Source organism: Oryctolagus cuniculus, chromosome 9 (assembly GCF_964237555.1).
Source record: "Oryctolagus cuniculus chromosome 9, mOryCun1.1, whole genome shotgun sequence".
NCBI lineage: Eukaryota > Metazoa > Chordata > Mammalia > Lagomorpha > Leporidae > Oryctolagus > Oryctolagus cuniculus.
In genome coordinates, this window is record NC_091440.1 from 134,853,926 (window position 1) to 134,869,296 (window position 15,371).

Consider the following 15,371-nt stretch of genomic DNA (forward strand, 5'->3'; position numbering starts at 1 on the left):
TATTTTTGTCAGTAGTTTCTGTTTTAAGTTCTTCCTTCCTTCCTTCCCTTGTATTTGGCATTTTAGTGTTCTTTTCCTAACACTTTCAGATGGATGCATAGCGACTTACCTACGACACAGCCTTGCTTCTTTCCTGCTGGGAGTGCAAGCTCTACTGCAGCTGCTCCAAGTGCACACAGTTCTGGTTTGTAGAATGGTTTAGTGACATTCGGTTCAAAACACATTATTACCTCACCATGCTTTACTTGGGTTCTGTAGGACCCATGGGTTCTGTAGGAGTGTACCTCTTAATTTCCAATGACAGGGATCTTCTATTTATCTCTGTTCTTCATTTCTAGCAGAACTGACTGATGCCAACAGAACATACCCCATGTGGTTCCGCTCCTGTGGGAACTCACTGTACACTCACGGCCCAGCGTGCGGTTGGCTTCTGTCAATCATCTGCACACTTTCTAGAAGAATCTAGGTTGTGCACGTCCAGCGCACTTGGGCTGCTCCACAGATGCCTACTGGGCCAATTTATTACTTCTGTGCTCATGTCTCGTGGGACCTCACTGACCAGTCTTCTGTGGTTCCTAGGAGAGTCGCGTCTTTACAGATCTCTAGTTCTGACAGGTCCTTCCATTTCTGCTTTGATGTTTTAAAGGGACGTTGCTGTTCTATGCTCCTTGTGACCGGAAATGCTAACCATGAGCAAGTGGCTCTCTTCGTTCCTAGCTGCTTCCCGTCCTCGTTGTTTTTCTATCTTCTTCAGATGGCTATGCCGGCATTTTCCCCAACAGTATTTGATGGGGAATCTTTCCTTCTTTTACTGTCAACCTTTATATTGTGTAGGGCAGAAATGTATCTGTTGTTAACCTCCATTAATAAAGGGTTTAAAGATGACAGTTCTGTTTTTCTCACTTGGCTCCGCTGATCCTGTAATAATTCAAGTCATCACAAGCTTGGATTTAAATCTACCAATTTCTCTGTTGCATCGTTCTCTGCCTTACAATGTTTTGTCTCTTTCATTTTTTCCTTTTGCTGGATTTTTTTTGTATTATTATTTCCTTCTACTAGTCTGGATGTTATACCTGTCTCACTTTCAATGACAGATTCTACAACACACATCTCTAACTTACCAAAGACCAAAGTTAACCAATACATTCACTTTTTACAGATAAACTAACAGTAGATCATTAGTTCCTATTGGTCCTCTTCCCAACCCCTGTATTTTGATTTCCTTCCCTTTCTTTAATCCAGAAGACACTGCAGACAGCACCATCCGATAAACATCCATGTTTCCATTTGGTCTTTGCGCTCTCCTGCCCCCACTTCTCTGCCTCAGGCTTTTGCCCTAGGACCCAGACCCTCTGGCCAGCCTCTGCCTTTTCTGCTTAGTCTCCAAGGAGTCAGTGGTGAGTCGCAAACTTCCTGGTTATTTTAATTAATTCCAAGTTGCTCTGCAGTTAATCAGCAATCACTATGGTCACTCCTTGATAAATCTTTTTCTCCGGCTGCCTGTAAGATTCTTCTCTTTTATTACTGTTGCTCTGTATGTTAATTGTGATGTTATTGCAGCATGCTTTTTCACTTGTATTACTTGGGATTTACTGGACTATGTAACTGTATGTTGTAGTCTCACTAGTCGGGGATAATTCCGTGTCCTCCCATAAGAGCAGTAGCGGTACTTCCTCTCTGGGAGAGTCCTCGTGGGTGACACAGAAAGCTCTCAGCACAGTGCTCAGGGAATGATTGCCACTGTCACTTCAGCACTCCCAGTCAGCCTTCCCTCAGGGCGCCTTCCTGACACAATGTAGTAGGAATATTCAGACACATCCAGATGGGCAACATCACTGGGTAGGATAGTAGGAAAGTGAGCCACTTTCATTAGCAATCAGCAAGCAAAGTGAGTTTCACACTGGCCACGACATCAAGCAGAGTCTGGTCAGGCACTCTCCTCACACCAGGAGTCAGCCACATCACTGCTTCCAGGACCAGAGCCCTTGGCTGTAAAATGGGAAGTTACTCATCTGATTGCTCCGAGTCTACGTGGAAATTCTACAGCGCATTTACTATTTCAACCGAAGGCAGGATGAAACTACTAAAACTGCTCTGGCAACCCCCGTCCCAGGGAAAGAGCGCAGCCATGGCACTCACTCTAGTGCTCCATACGCTGTCTGGGAGGGTAGAGGATTATTCCGGGTTTCTCATCACATCTATTCACCAAATGGAGATACTAAGGCACAGGAGTGGGCGCTGAATCCCTGCATCCCTTACTGGACTATTTGGACTCAAATCCAACTCTGGCCAAAGCACATGCTGGGAGCTAACAGGTGATGGTTCAAGTAGTTAGGTTCTTGCTACCCACATGGGAGACCTCAACTGAGTTTCCTGTTCCTTGGTTTAGCCTGGGCCAGCCCTGGTTGTTACAGGCATTTGGCCAGTGAATGAGTAGTTGGTAGTTGTATGTTTGTATGTGTGTGTGTATACGTGTGTCGGTCTGTGTATAAAATACATAAAAATTCTTTTAACATTTGGTAAGGCATGTCTGTGGCATGCACTCACTGTTTGTAAGCCTATCACACGTCAGGCTCCAGTGGGTGCCTGACATAAAAGCAAGGGCTCTCGAGTACACATCGGAGAAGGTCCAGACATTTAGTCAATATACTGGAACATGAGCAGTCAGAGCGGGACATACACAAAATGCCGTGCGAACACAGTTTTCAGACAAGACACAACATAAGCAGAGGGATAGTAATGGGAGCTCAAGGGGCCAGCACAGTGCCGTAGAGGGTAGAGCCACTGCCTGCAGTGCTGGCATCCCATATGGATGCTAGTTTGAGATCTGGCTGCTCCACTTCCAATCCATCTCTCTGCTATGGCCTGGGAAAGCAGAAGATGGCCCATGCACCCACATGGGAGACCTAGAGGAAGCTCCTGGCTCCTGGCTTCAGATCAGTGCAGCTCTGGCTGATACAGTCATTTGGGGAGTGAACCAGTGGATGGAAGACTCTCTCTGTTCTCTGCCTTTCAAATAAATAAATAAATATATCTTAAAAAAAATGGGAGCTCGAGGTGCATGAGGCAGATGAGCTGTGTTTGGGAAACAGCAGACAGAGCTGGCACAGAGAGATAGGGGAGAAAAGACAGACGATGCCAGAAGATTGACTGTGAAGGCTCTGTACGTTCACTCCTTCAGCACAAGGACACCACTGGAATGTTCTATGGCCTAAAAACAAGGACAGGACTGGGGTTCCAGGTTCAGCAGAACTACGTAAGTGTGCGGGATTGGCTGGCTGGAGAGAGGAACAGAAGCTACCCAGTGACAAACGACGGCCGTGGAGCCGGGAGCTTGGGGCACACAGGCAGCAGTGCCCCTGCGAAGTCAAAGCTTCCCCTCTCCATGCGTGGAAAATGCCTTTGGAACTGCTTCGCAGATTTGCATGGGCTTCTAAACGTAGGTATTGTAATATTATTCACGTAACACAAAATGACTGGATTCTCTCAAGATGCCTCATAGAAAATACAATCAGCATTCCTACCCTGCATTTTAAATTAAAACCTAAGGGAACGAGAGTAAGAAGGCTTTCCTGGGAGAATCTTCACCTCTTCTGTCTAGTCCTTCGCGATAGGGGGTACAGACAAAAATCAGCTAAGTCTGAGACCTCACTGGAGCCTGACACTCAGAGCTGACTCAGCCCACCTGAGAAGACACCAGCAAGGCCACCTCTGTATCGAAGTACAGAGAACCACACCCCTGCGCCCTCCCCTCTGCCCTTCCTGGTGTCCACGCGTCACCCCCACCCCTCACCCCCCAGGGAAGAGCTCTCTGGTCCCTGCTCTGTAAATCAACCAATCACGTGGAGTTTCAGGTCCACAGCTGAACTGCTTCCTCTAGCAGGGATTTTCTTTTTTATACCTATAGCTCAGTGTTTACTTAGGAAACACGTCAGAAAAAACTGACGTATCTGACATTCAGTAACATGTTCCAGAGCCTGCACTCGAAAACTTTCACTACCATCCCGATTTCTCCCCTAAACATAGATTTCTTCAGTAAGACAGGGCCGGCATCTAGGAGTGGAATGAGTTAACCCCGGCCTCAACATGAGTTGCTTAAGGAGACTAGAGTCCCTTTCTTTACTGAGATTACACAGACTAACTCTGTTTCCCATCCTTTAAACCACTAGGTTTGTCAACGCATATTCAAGAGATCTGAGCATGCTTAGCGCTTCTGGTACAAGAATCATGGAGGACCGAGGCAGCCGCTAAGGGGTCAAGCACTGGATTCCAATCCTAGGGTGAGCCCCGAGCGAAACAGGAAGATGCTGCCTGCTTTTCACGATCACTCCCTCTGCCATGTGCTTTCTGCAGTGGCATTTCAAATCAAACAAAAACTTTAAAAACGGTGTAACACTGCTAACCCTCAAAGGTTAGCTGACCTATCTCTGCCTTTCCCTTAGCATCTGGCGGAGTGCCTGTAAATGCAAGGCACAGCATATAGGCCACTCCAGTGTTTTTTGATTATTGTGTTGTACCTTTGGCATTGCTTTCTTACTTATCAAAAACACATAAAAATGAAGGTTTAAAAAACATTAAATATTTGGGGCCGGCGCTGTGGCTCAGTGGGTTAACGCCCTGGCCGGAAGTGCCAGTTCCAGTCCTGGCTGCTCCACTTCCGATCCAGCTCTCTGCTAAGGCCTGGGAAAGCAGTGGAAGATGACCCAAGTCCTTGGGCCCTTGCACCCATGTGGGAGACCCGGAAGAAGCTCCTGACTCCTGGCTTCAGATCAGTGCAGCTCTGGCCATTGTGGCCATCTGGAGAGTGAACCAGCAGATGGAAGACCTCTCTCTGTCTCTACTTCTCTCTGTAACTCTGCCTGTCAAATAAATAAAACAAATCTTTTTTTTTTATTTTGACAGGCAGAGTGGACAGTGAGACAGTGAGAGAGAGAGACAGAGAGAAAGGTCTTCCTTTGCCGTTGGTTCACCCTCCAATGGCCACCACGGCTGGTGCGCTGCGGCCAGTGCACCACGCGGATCCGACGGCAGGAGCCAGGTGCTTATCCTGGTCTCCCATGAGGTGCAGAGCCCAAGCACTTGGGCCATCCTCCACTACACTCCCTGGCTACAGCAGAGAGCTGGCCTGGAAGAGGGGCAACCGGGACAGAATCCGGCGCCCCGACTGGGACTAGAACCCGGTGCCCGGTGTGCCGGTGCCGCAAGGCGGAGGATTAGTCTAGTGAGCCGCGGCGCCGGCTAATAAAATAAATCTTCAAAAAAAAAAAAAAAAAAAAAAAAAGAGAGCCATTTCCAACATAGTACAGTGAATTAGCAGTGGATCTCATCTCCATTCATGCCCTTTTATAAGAAAACATTAAATATTAGAAAAACATTAAAACAGTAACAAAAATTGTCAAGCAGAAATTGTAAGACAGAATTCTTGGGAAATTTAAAAGCAAACTGTGTAGCACAAGTGCACTGCTTTAAACCACAGCCCTGGCATGAGCTGCTACGCCCCCTGCTGGGAGAATCATACAGGGCACAAGCTCTTCTCTGCAAGGCGCTGGCAGGGGCAAGCCATCACAACCCGCCCTCCTGCCTCTCTCCCCGAACCTTAAGGAGGCTTCCCAGCTCTGAACTACAATGTTAACAAGCACATTCTTGTTGACAAAGTAAAACAGAAGTAAAGGAAGCAATGTCCCATTCTCCTGCCTCCCCACAACCCTTTTCTTACTCCTGTATGAATCCAAGAAAAGTGTGCCTTAAGTTAACACGCGGCTTCATTTTCCCTTCGGTTTCTTAATGGTTGTTTCCAGGTACAAAATGCTGAGGGACACTGAGCCAGATAGTTCAAGATCCTAGTTTGTACAATTGCTGAATTTCCAGGCTTAGCAATGGTTATTTCCACTTATCAAAAAGGAAAGAAAACCTCCAAAAGTGTGAATTCCAATCACTTTATGCCATGACAGATGGAGGACCCCAGCAGAACGTCAGTCACCATTTTACTGTCCAAGTTTCCCCAGCAAAGTACTATGAACTCTAACACTAGACGGAACGAAGCGGGAATTAACCAAGCACCTGACACTGCTCTTCATGATTTCTAAGACTTTCTAAAATCAAGTCCTTAGCAGTCAAACCGGAAGACAGTGATGTGATCAGCAGCAGCCCTGTTCTTCTCTTCAATCTGCAGTTTCTCACAATTCTGTTTGGTAAGTCCCATCCTGGAAAGTGACAACTACCACTACTTCAAATCCGAGATGACTTCAGAGAAATCCCTTGGGTTATGAAGCCAGGCAGTGGTGGAGCCACTTCTGGGTCCAGGAACTGTCCAGGGCTCCAGATTCCCCAAACTCCAGCCACTAAGGGCCAGCCATCACCATCATTTCTCTGCCTATACTGGTACTTGCTTAACGCCTTCAAACTAACTCCCCTTTTTTAAAATTAAAAATTTGGTTTTATAGGAAATATTGTATTATTACATAAATAAGAAAACAAATTGCTTTCCATAAATAAAAATTAGAAAAATAAATTCAACAAAAAAGCCATCCTCGTATGTTCCAACTGGATATTGTTGCCTAATATTCTGAACCTGAGATCTATACTGCTTCTGTCTAAAAGGCATGTCAGCCAACATCAGAGACACTCACAATCTTCCGCAACCAGGCCTCCTCTCTCAAACAGAATCACTCACAACACAGCAGCAGTACCATGTCTTTTCGGTAAGAACCCTCTCAGAAGGTTCTTTTACTTCTTTTTTGGACTCGGGTTCTCAAAAGGAATCCTGTTTCTCTCAAGACATGCCCCAATATGCATATTAATCAATGGTGAACAAGTTGATAGAAATGGATGTCTTCGGCGTCTGCATTGTGGCGTACTAGCTAAAGCTGTCACTTGGGATTCCAGCATCCTATATGGGCACTGGTCCATGTCCTGGCTGCTGATGGCCTGGGAAAAGCAGCATATGATGGTGGATGTGTTTGGGCCCTTGAACCCAAGTGGAAGACTGAAAAGAAGCTCCTGGCTCCTGACTTCATCCTGGTCCAGCCCTGGGTGTTATGGCCACCTGGGTAGTAAACCAGCAGAAGGAAGACCCCTTCTCTCTCTGTAACTCCAGAGTTTCAAAATAAATAAATCTTTAAAAAGAAAGAAATGGATGTTTTATCCAAAAAACTTGTTTTCAGAAGGCAAATATTAGGTAGATGGAAACAGCATTGACCTGGCATCAGTTCACACTCGAGTTCAACCCACTCCTCCCCACAGAATTGGCACACACATTAAAACCTAACACACCAGCACAGCAGACACTCAATAAATGTTAGTGTAATCAAAAGTTAAGAGATTTCTGGCTTATTACAACTTAAAAACTCAATTTGTTTCACTTACTGTTCCTCAGGAACTCTTGCTTAGTGTCAAATGCACGCCTGACAAACTAATTCAGAGATGGAATGAAGGTATGAAATGTCCAAGGAAAGCTACAGAACACAGGTGAATGGCCACTGGGTGGTCCAAAGTCCACTAAGTTTTTAGATCGAAAAACAATTAGCATGGCAAGTATTATTGGTGAATAAAATAATTTTTCACATGAACAATACATAAATACATCTTATGGAGACTTGAAATGTAGTGACTCTGTACTTGTGGCCACAACATTCACTAAATGAATATGTAAAATTATAGTGCCATCTACTGGCAAAGAAAATAACATCAGTAACAGCACACTTTGGAGCATTCACATTTTCTAAGTGCTACTCAAAATTGAAAACTGGGATTTAGTAATTTATATAATTGGGGCCAGCATTGTGGCATAGTGGGTAAAGCCAACGCCATCCCATACGGGTGCCGGTTCATTCCTGGACACTCCACTTCGGATTCAGCTCCTTGCTAACAGCCCAGGAAAGTAGTGGAAGCTAACTCAAGTGCTTGGGTCTGCATCACCAGTTAGGGAGACTGATAAAACTCTCAGCTTCGGCCTGCGCCAGCCTTGGCTATGCTGTCATCTGGAGAGTGAGCCAGAAGATAGAAACTCTGTCTCCTCCTCTCTGACTTCCAAATGAATAAGTAAATCTTAAAAATTTTCTGATTACTGGGACAGGATACAATTTATATCATGAAATGAAGTTAAATTTCTTCCCTAAAAACTGTATTACCTACTATGTAGAACATCACTTTATTCTCAATACATACTGAAACTTTTGTGAAGGTACTTTTAAAAAAATCAATGGTAATGAGGTGAGTGCTTGGCCTAGTCATTTAGACACACCTCAGGAGGGATACCCACATTTCATACACAGAGTGCTGGGCTCAAGTCCTCGCTCCATTCCTGATTTCAGGTTCCTGCTAATGCGCACACTGGGAGGCAGCAGGTGACAGCTCAAGGATTTGGGTCCCTGACGTCCATGTAGAAGACCTGAATAGAATTCCAGGTTCCTGACTTCCGCGTGACCAAGCCTAGGTTGTTGCAAGCATGTGGAGAGTGAACGAGCAGATGGAGGATCTGTTTCTCTTTCAGATATATTAAATAAATAAAAATTAAAACTCAACAGTATATTCTGCAATTTTTTTCAGTTTTACTTGAAGGCAGAGTTAGAGAGAGATGTTCTATTCACTGGTTCACCCCCACCCCCACCCCCAATGACTTCAATGGCTGGAACTGGGCTGATCCACAGCCAGGAGCTTTTTCTGGGTCTCCCATGTGGGTGCAGGGCCCCAAGCACTTGGGCTACCCTCTACTACTTTCCCAGGTCATTAGCAGGGAGCTGGATTGGAAATGGAGCTTCTAGGACTTGAACAAGTGCCCATATGGAAGGCCAGCTCTGCAGGTGGAGACTTAATCTTCTATGCCATGGCACTGGCCCCACACTTCTCATTTATGTTGAGATTTGCTTGTAAAACATATAGTGACACACAAGGTACTTTTAATACTAAAAAATTAAATTACCCCATCATTTTAACATGTTTTCATTTTTTCTCCTTTTCCCTTCCAAACTTGCATCTGCCAAAATGCATTTAACAGTGACTAACTGCCAGGCACTTTTTAAAGCCGATTTGCATTCACCCAGTAAGGCCTCACACTGATGGTCCTAGGCAGAATGGAGCAACACTCTGCTTTCAAGACCCAGTAATGGAAGCTTTGAGGAACCTGCCTGAGTCCATAGTGCTAACAACAGCATGACCAGGGTTTAAGCCAGGGTAGCTTGTCTCTAATTCCATCACTCTGCCAATGTGTCTCCCATGTGTCAAGGATGAATTCAGTATGTTGCTGTTTTTAACACATGTGTTGTTTTGGGAGGGCAACATTTTCTCATGTAATTAAATCCTTCGTCATCATTTCAAAAAATCATTTATTTATTTATAAAGCAGAGAAAGAGGGAGAGAGAAAGACAGGGAGGCATCTTCCATCTGCTGATTCAATCCCCAAGTGGCCACATTAAAGGCAGAAGCCAGGAACTCCATCCTGGGCTCCTTTGTACGTAGGAGGGGCCCAAGTACTTGGGCCATTACAGGCTGTCTTCCCAGGAACCTCAGCAGGGAGCTGGACTGGATGGGAGCAGCCAAGACTTGAACAGGAGCTCTAATATGGGATGCTGTTGGTATTGAAGCAGTGTCTTAGCCTAGCGTAACAACCACTTTAAATGACACGTCTGTTATCACGCTCTGATGCATCTCACTTCACTTCCTCTGGTTATTTTATAAGGTCTTGGAAACCATTTCTAATTTCTTTCATTATATATTAAAATGCTGCAATAGGCAATTTTGCACTAAAGATAGTTTTTGGTTCTTCTTTTGAATTTTATTTCCTCATGTGAATATCCCCACTGGCTTGGCTGACCTAAGCCTATGCAAGTGCCACACTGCTGATGGGTACCACTCTGTATGATGGCATCATACCACCAGCAATGGAAGAACACTCAGTCTTCCCACCATGCACACCAGTCACTGCTCTCCCAAGTTCAACAGACACCAAATGGTTAAGGATGATAGTTAAATCACCAAACACTCAAACTGTTAAATAAGCAGAATGTTTTATTACCTTAGCAACTTCGCAGGTGGAGACAATCCTACCACTTGTGGCTTATGAAGGTAGAGTCCTCTGGCTTCTGAAACTAACACACCTAAAGTCATGAGTCAGGGTCTGAGCACAGACCTGTTTAAGCAAAGTCTGTCTGTCTTACAAACTAGAAACAACAGAAGTAAACAGAGCCAGTCTATGTCAAGACGCAGAACAATATGAAAAATTTTATTTCAGTCTTTGTCTCAAAGGGATGATACCTATCTTGGGGTGGCCATCGCAAATATTGGGATGGCCCTGCCCTACAGACCCAGGTGAGGACACAGGAATGAGCAGACTGCTGCCTCTTCCTTCTCCCTAGCAAGATGCTTGCTTGCACCGCCACCTAGGTACACCAGGATTCTAAGTAACAAGCTACAGGACACCAACTTTACTTTCTCTCACTTCCCCTTAAACGTTATCTCGTGGTTTTGGATGTTCCTAAGGATTTCTAAAGAGTGTAATTCTCCTAACAGCAAATAAAGGCCATGGAAGCACCACTTAACAGAGAGCACAAGTTGTGGTGAGAGATGACTCTCAGATCCAGGCATGGACACTCATGGGTTCCTAGGGCTCCGGAAGCTGTGGTGCCTAAGGTCAGCCCCTGAAGATGCTATGTGGTCAAGGTTGCAACAGAGCGGACACAGACAGGACAGCATCCAGGGTGTCAGTTTCAAATGTCATGCTTCATCATTTCCTTCAGGAAGACTGTAGCACAACAGGAAGCGTCAAGGTCAAAAGAAATGCACAGACATAAAGGCACTGCACTGCCGGCAGGGTCTTCCCTGCTGACCCCAGAGCTGGGGTCCTCCAGGAGCTGGTGGCAGAGGTTGTGGGGCTGCTTCAGGATCTGCCGGTAGCACCCTGGCATATTCAGATTCAGAGCGGGCACTCTGAAGCCGCATGTCTGCAGCCCGTCTCTGCTGAGCAGTTCCTGGTACCATTGCCCCACCAGGTTCCCTGGATACTGAGTACTGTGGCCAAGCACTGGTAGAACCACCTGTGAAAGGGAGGAATAAAACACACATGACACAGCCTTTGCAAAGAGAGGCGATCACAGTTTTCTGCATTTTAAGTCTTTTACGCCTGGGACCCAGCTCTGTCATGGCTCTTATGACATAAACATCACAATCAGCCCAAAGCAGCCTCTGAACACCATGCTGTGATATTTTTTTCATCTATCAGATAAAGAAATATAATCAAGGTGGCCAACTCAACTCAGATTACACAAACCACTATTATTCACAAAGTGCAGGTACATTTCATGACCCAAGAGAGTGAAATTCTATGAAATCTCACAATCCCCAAAGGCCATTCTTTAACACACATTAGTTCTACTGCTCAAAGGGTGACAAATTTTACAATTCTCTTAGCTACTAAAAAATTAGAAAGCACACGAGTACTGAGAAAGCATCATTTTGTAAGTGATCACTGTCTTCTGTGGGTCTTCACTCCCTCACTGGACGACTTCGACAGTTTTCTTGAACAGCACCAAAAGGCAGCAAAGGAGGATACACGGATGACTCTCACAGTCATGACATGAAGTGGGTAAAGCGAGGCACAAAGAACACACACGGAATGATTGTAGTCACATGACCTCTTTCATCGGCAAAGCCAGAGTCATGGAAAATAGACTGGTGGATGCCAAGGGCTGGGGACAAGGCAGAGGTTAACTACAAAGAAACACCACAAATCTGGGAGAGAGAGAACTGCTCCAGATATTGATTTTTGTGGTGGTCAATCAGAGTTTACCAAGCTTGAACCACTGTAAATATATATATATATATATATATATATTCATCTTTCAAAAATGAGGGTTACAGGCAGGAGTTGAGGTGCGGCAGGTTAAGCTACTGCTCCACACACATCGAAGCACACGTTTTAGTTGCTATTGCTCTGCTTCTGATCCAGCTCCATGCTCACAGCCTGGGAAATCAGTGGACGATGGCCCAAGTACTTGGGCCCCTGCTATCCATGTGGAAGACTGCGATGGAGCTCTTGCCTTCAGCTTCAGCCTGGCCCTGCTCTGGCTGTTGTGGACATTTTGGGGGGTGAACCAGTGGAAGGAAGATTCTCTTTCTATGCCTTTCAAATACATAAAAAAATGTTTTCTAAGAAAACTATTTTTAAAAAAAGGAGGGACAATATTTTTCTTTTAGGGACAATGTTCACAAACAAATCCAAATGACTGAGTTTTAGGCATATTTACCTGATATATTGTATATGTGTTAGCCAATTCCTCTTCCTTGGATACCAGATGAACCTATTTTCAAAGAAACAAACAAAAAGGTGCAAAGACAGGCAACTCCCAAATGTTCCCGCTTCCCTCAATGTGTCCAGCCCCATTCTGCCTGATCTGATTCCTGGGCTGAGAGCACTCACATCCAGACAGGGTCTTCCTAGAGCTGTGTCTGCAGCACAGGCCTGCACAGACATGAGACTGGTTTTTCCTGAAGTTGAGAAACACAGAGAACAGCAAGCTACTCCTTCCACCTCAGTCCCTCACAATCCTCTTCCAAGTGAGACGGTTTCTCTTCATTATGCTCAAATATCTGCTTTTGCAGGGTGATTTCGCCTAGTGATTAAGATGCCCACATCCCACACTGGAGTGCCTGGATCTGACTCCTGACTCCAACTCTTGACTCCAGCTTCCTGCTAATGCAGACCCTGGGGGGCAGCAGGTAATAGCTCAAGCACTTGGGTCTCTCCCACTCATGTGGGAGATCTGGATGGGGTTTTCGGCTCCTGGCTCCAGCACAGCCTTAACCCTTATAGGAATTTTGGGAGCGAACCAACCAGTGGATGGGTCTCTCTTGGACTCTCTGCCTTGTAGATAAACAAAATTTAAAAATTTAAAATCTGCACCTGAAAAACCAACCCCTTACCCCAACCGTCTCCAACACACATTGTCATGCTCCAGGCAGGAGAGGGGTTTCCCCACACTTGTTTCACAGAGTATGTGGGAAGACAGGGCCAGCGCTGTGGCAGTAGGTTAATTCTCCGCCTGTGGAGTTGGCATCCCACATGGGTGCTAGTTCTAGTCCCAGCTGCTCATCTTCCAATCCAGCTCTTTGCTATAGCCTAGGAAAGCAGTAGAAGATGGCCCAAGTCCTTGGGCCCCTGCACCCACATGGGAGACCTGGAAGAAGCACCTGGCTCCTGGCTTCAGATCGGCGCACCTCCAGCTGTTGCAGTCACTGGAGAGTGAACCAACGGACAGAAGACATTTCTCTCTGTCTTTCCCTCTCAAATAAATAACAAATCTTAAAAAAAAAAAAAAAAAAAAAAAAAAAAAGGACTACGTGGGAAGACAAAAAGGAGGTGTGTGATAAAGCCTGAAGACTGTTGTTCCAAAAAATACATGAAATCTCGGGTATGACAGCAGTCAAGACTCGCCTGCAAAGCCGTGCAGCCACATGTTCCTGGAGCACCAGCTGTGCCGTGCTGGCCCTGCCTCGCGGGGGGTGGGGCTGGGGGTCAAACCTAGGGTGCTCTTGGATCCTCTCACACAGTCTGACTGTCCCTTCTCAGCAACAGCAACTGCTCCTGGCATTCAGCGCAGCTTCCTGTGAGTCACTTTGCTGCCCACCCAGAAGCCATCCACATGCGAACAGCAGAGCAGACAGCTGCTGTCCTGGCTGTGACCATCCCCTCTTCCAAGAGCAGTACTTGCCTTTCCCAGAAAACCCTCCCAGCTTTCAGATGCGGGTCAGGTGGATGGCTCCAGGCAGGGCCCTAGACTCTCACAGCGGACAGTCACAAACTCCAGTACATACAGATGGATTTGGTTCTGGGCCACTGAGACCCAACTCCACAGCTCCTGTTGACATCGCTGAGGAAGAAGGGCCCTTTGCCCTGTAGCAGGGGTGGAAGCCAATTCTCTGCTCAGGGCCATGTGGCTATTTATAACACCAACCATGGGCCACACAAAACAATCAACTTAAAAACTAGCCAGCTGTAGAGTTATGGAACTTCAGTCCTGCCTTGCAGGGCCACACCAGATGATTTCATGGCTCTTACAAGGCTTAGGGGCCACCAACAGACCATGTCTCCCAGGTATGGGCCACAGTGGGAATGGATCTCACAGACACAGGCAGAATTGAAAAATGAAAAAGGAGATACCATTTGCTATTCGAGGACACTGCCCAGCCACGGGACACAGCTGTTCCTGAGCCAGCATGGGCCTGCACATGCCTTTCTGACATTTCTGAGCTGGGTTCCACTCCTTGAAACCAAGCACCTCAATTCACACACAGAAAACATTCTCATTCACCTGGATACGGCAGCAGTCACAGTGTCCTTGTTCTGTATTTTGGGGAAAATGGGGCTCCATCCTAGTCCTAGATGTGGACCTTTCTCCAGGAACCAGGGATTTTCTGTGGAGATCATACAGGGTGTGGGCCAGCCCCTGGGTATCTCTAGTCTTGCTGCCCATGTGACTCTGAACCTCTCACCTCTTCAATCTAAATTTTAATTCCCACTTCTATAAAATGGCAGTTAGAAAAGAGAGTCTCTAGGGGTGGGCATTTGGCCCAGGGATTAAGACTTTGTGTGGGACACCAACAATCCATTTAGGAACACCTGAGGTCATGTCTTGGCTCCGCTTCTCATTCCAGCTTCCTGCTGATGTGCACCCTGGAAGGCAGCAGGTGATGATGCCAGTATGTGGGCCCCTGGCACCCATGTGGGAGATCAAGACTGAGTTCCTGGCTCCCGGCCAAACCCAGCACCATTATAGGCAGTGAGGGAGTGAACCAGCAAATGGGAGATCTCTATCTCTACCTTTCAAATTTCATATACATATGTATGTACACACACACACACACACACAGGAAAAAGGGTCTCTAATACCCTGTCCTGCTTTAACATTCAGTGACTTCATGGTGTCACATATATGAGTGCACTACGCAAATCCTTCCACTGAGACAGACGTGACCATGCTGGAACACAGCACTTGGCTCTTTCTGCATTACAGTCATGGAATGTATTTCCAACTTCATCACCTAGTTTAGGCCCACAGAGGTGAAGACACCAGTGGGACAGGAGGAGAAACCCTCTGCATAAGACAGATAAGCTATACAACTTCACTGAAGGAAATGCTTCCAAGACACTGAGAGGAAAACATCCCATCTACCAAAAAATCACACTCACTGAAAATACATCATTACATGCAGTTTCACACTGTAGAAAACCTTTTCCCCAGCTTTCCATAGTCCGAGTTTTAAGCCTGAGTCCTGCCTTTTCTTTCCTCTGCTACCTAACAGGGTACAGTTTCTGATTGCACAGACACGAAAGCACACGCAAGTTCTGGAAGAACTCAGCCAAACAACAGAGGCTGCTT

The 15,371-nt window shown here is 46.1% G+C and overlaps 1 protein-coding gene across 14 annotated transcripts in view; it reads right to left on the bottom strand.

Moving 5' to 3' along the window:
* The window catches only part of PUS7L (pseudouridine synthase 7 like), a 91,456-nt gene that overhangs the window by 51,370 nt on the left and 24,715 nt on the right, over positions 1 to 15,371 (bottom strand). For 4 of the 14 annotated variants that reach the window (XM_051850976.2, XM_008259377.4, XM_008259374.4 and 1 more), the window contains exons 8-9: positions 12,240 to 12,293; positions 10,193 to 11,030 (exon numbers count right to left, since the gene is read on the bottom strand). The exons of 3 other annotated variants lie outside the window; for them this stretch is intronic. In XM_051850976.2, the coding sequence (XP_051706936.2) occupies positions 10,704 to 11,030; positions 12,240 to 12,293 (381 nt within the window). In that variant the 3' untranslated portion in view covers positions 10,193 to 10,703. Of the gene's footprint in view, positions 1 to 9,987; positions 11,031 to 12,239; positions 12,294 to 15,371 lie in introns of those variants that run through there. 7 more of the 14 variants (XR_011379096.1, XR_011379097.1, XR_011379100.1 and 4 more) reach the window with 3 other exon arrangements.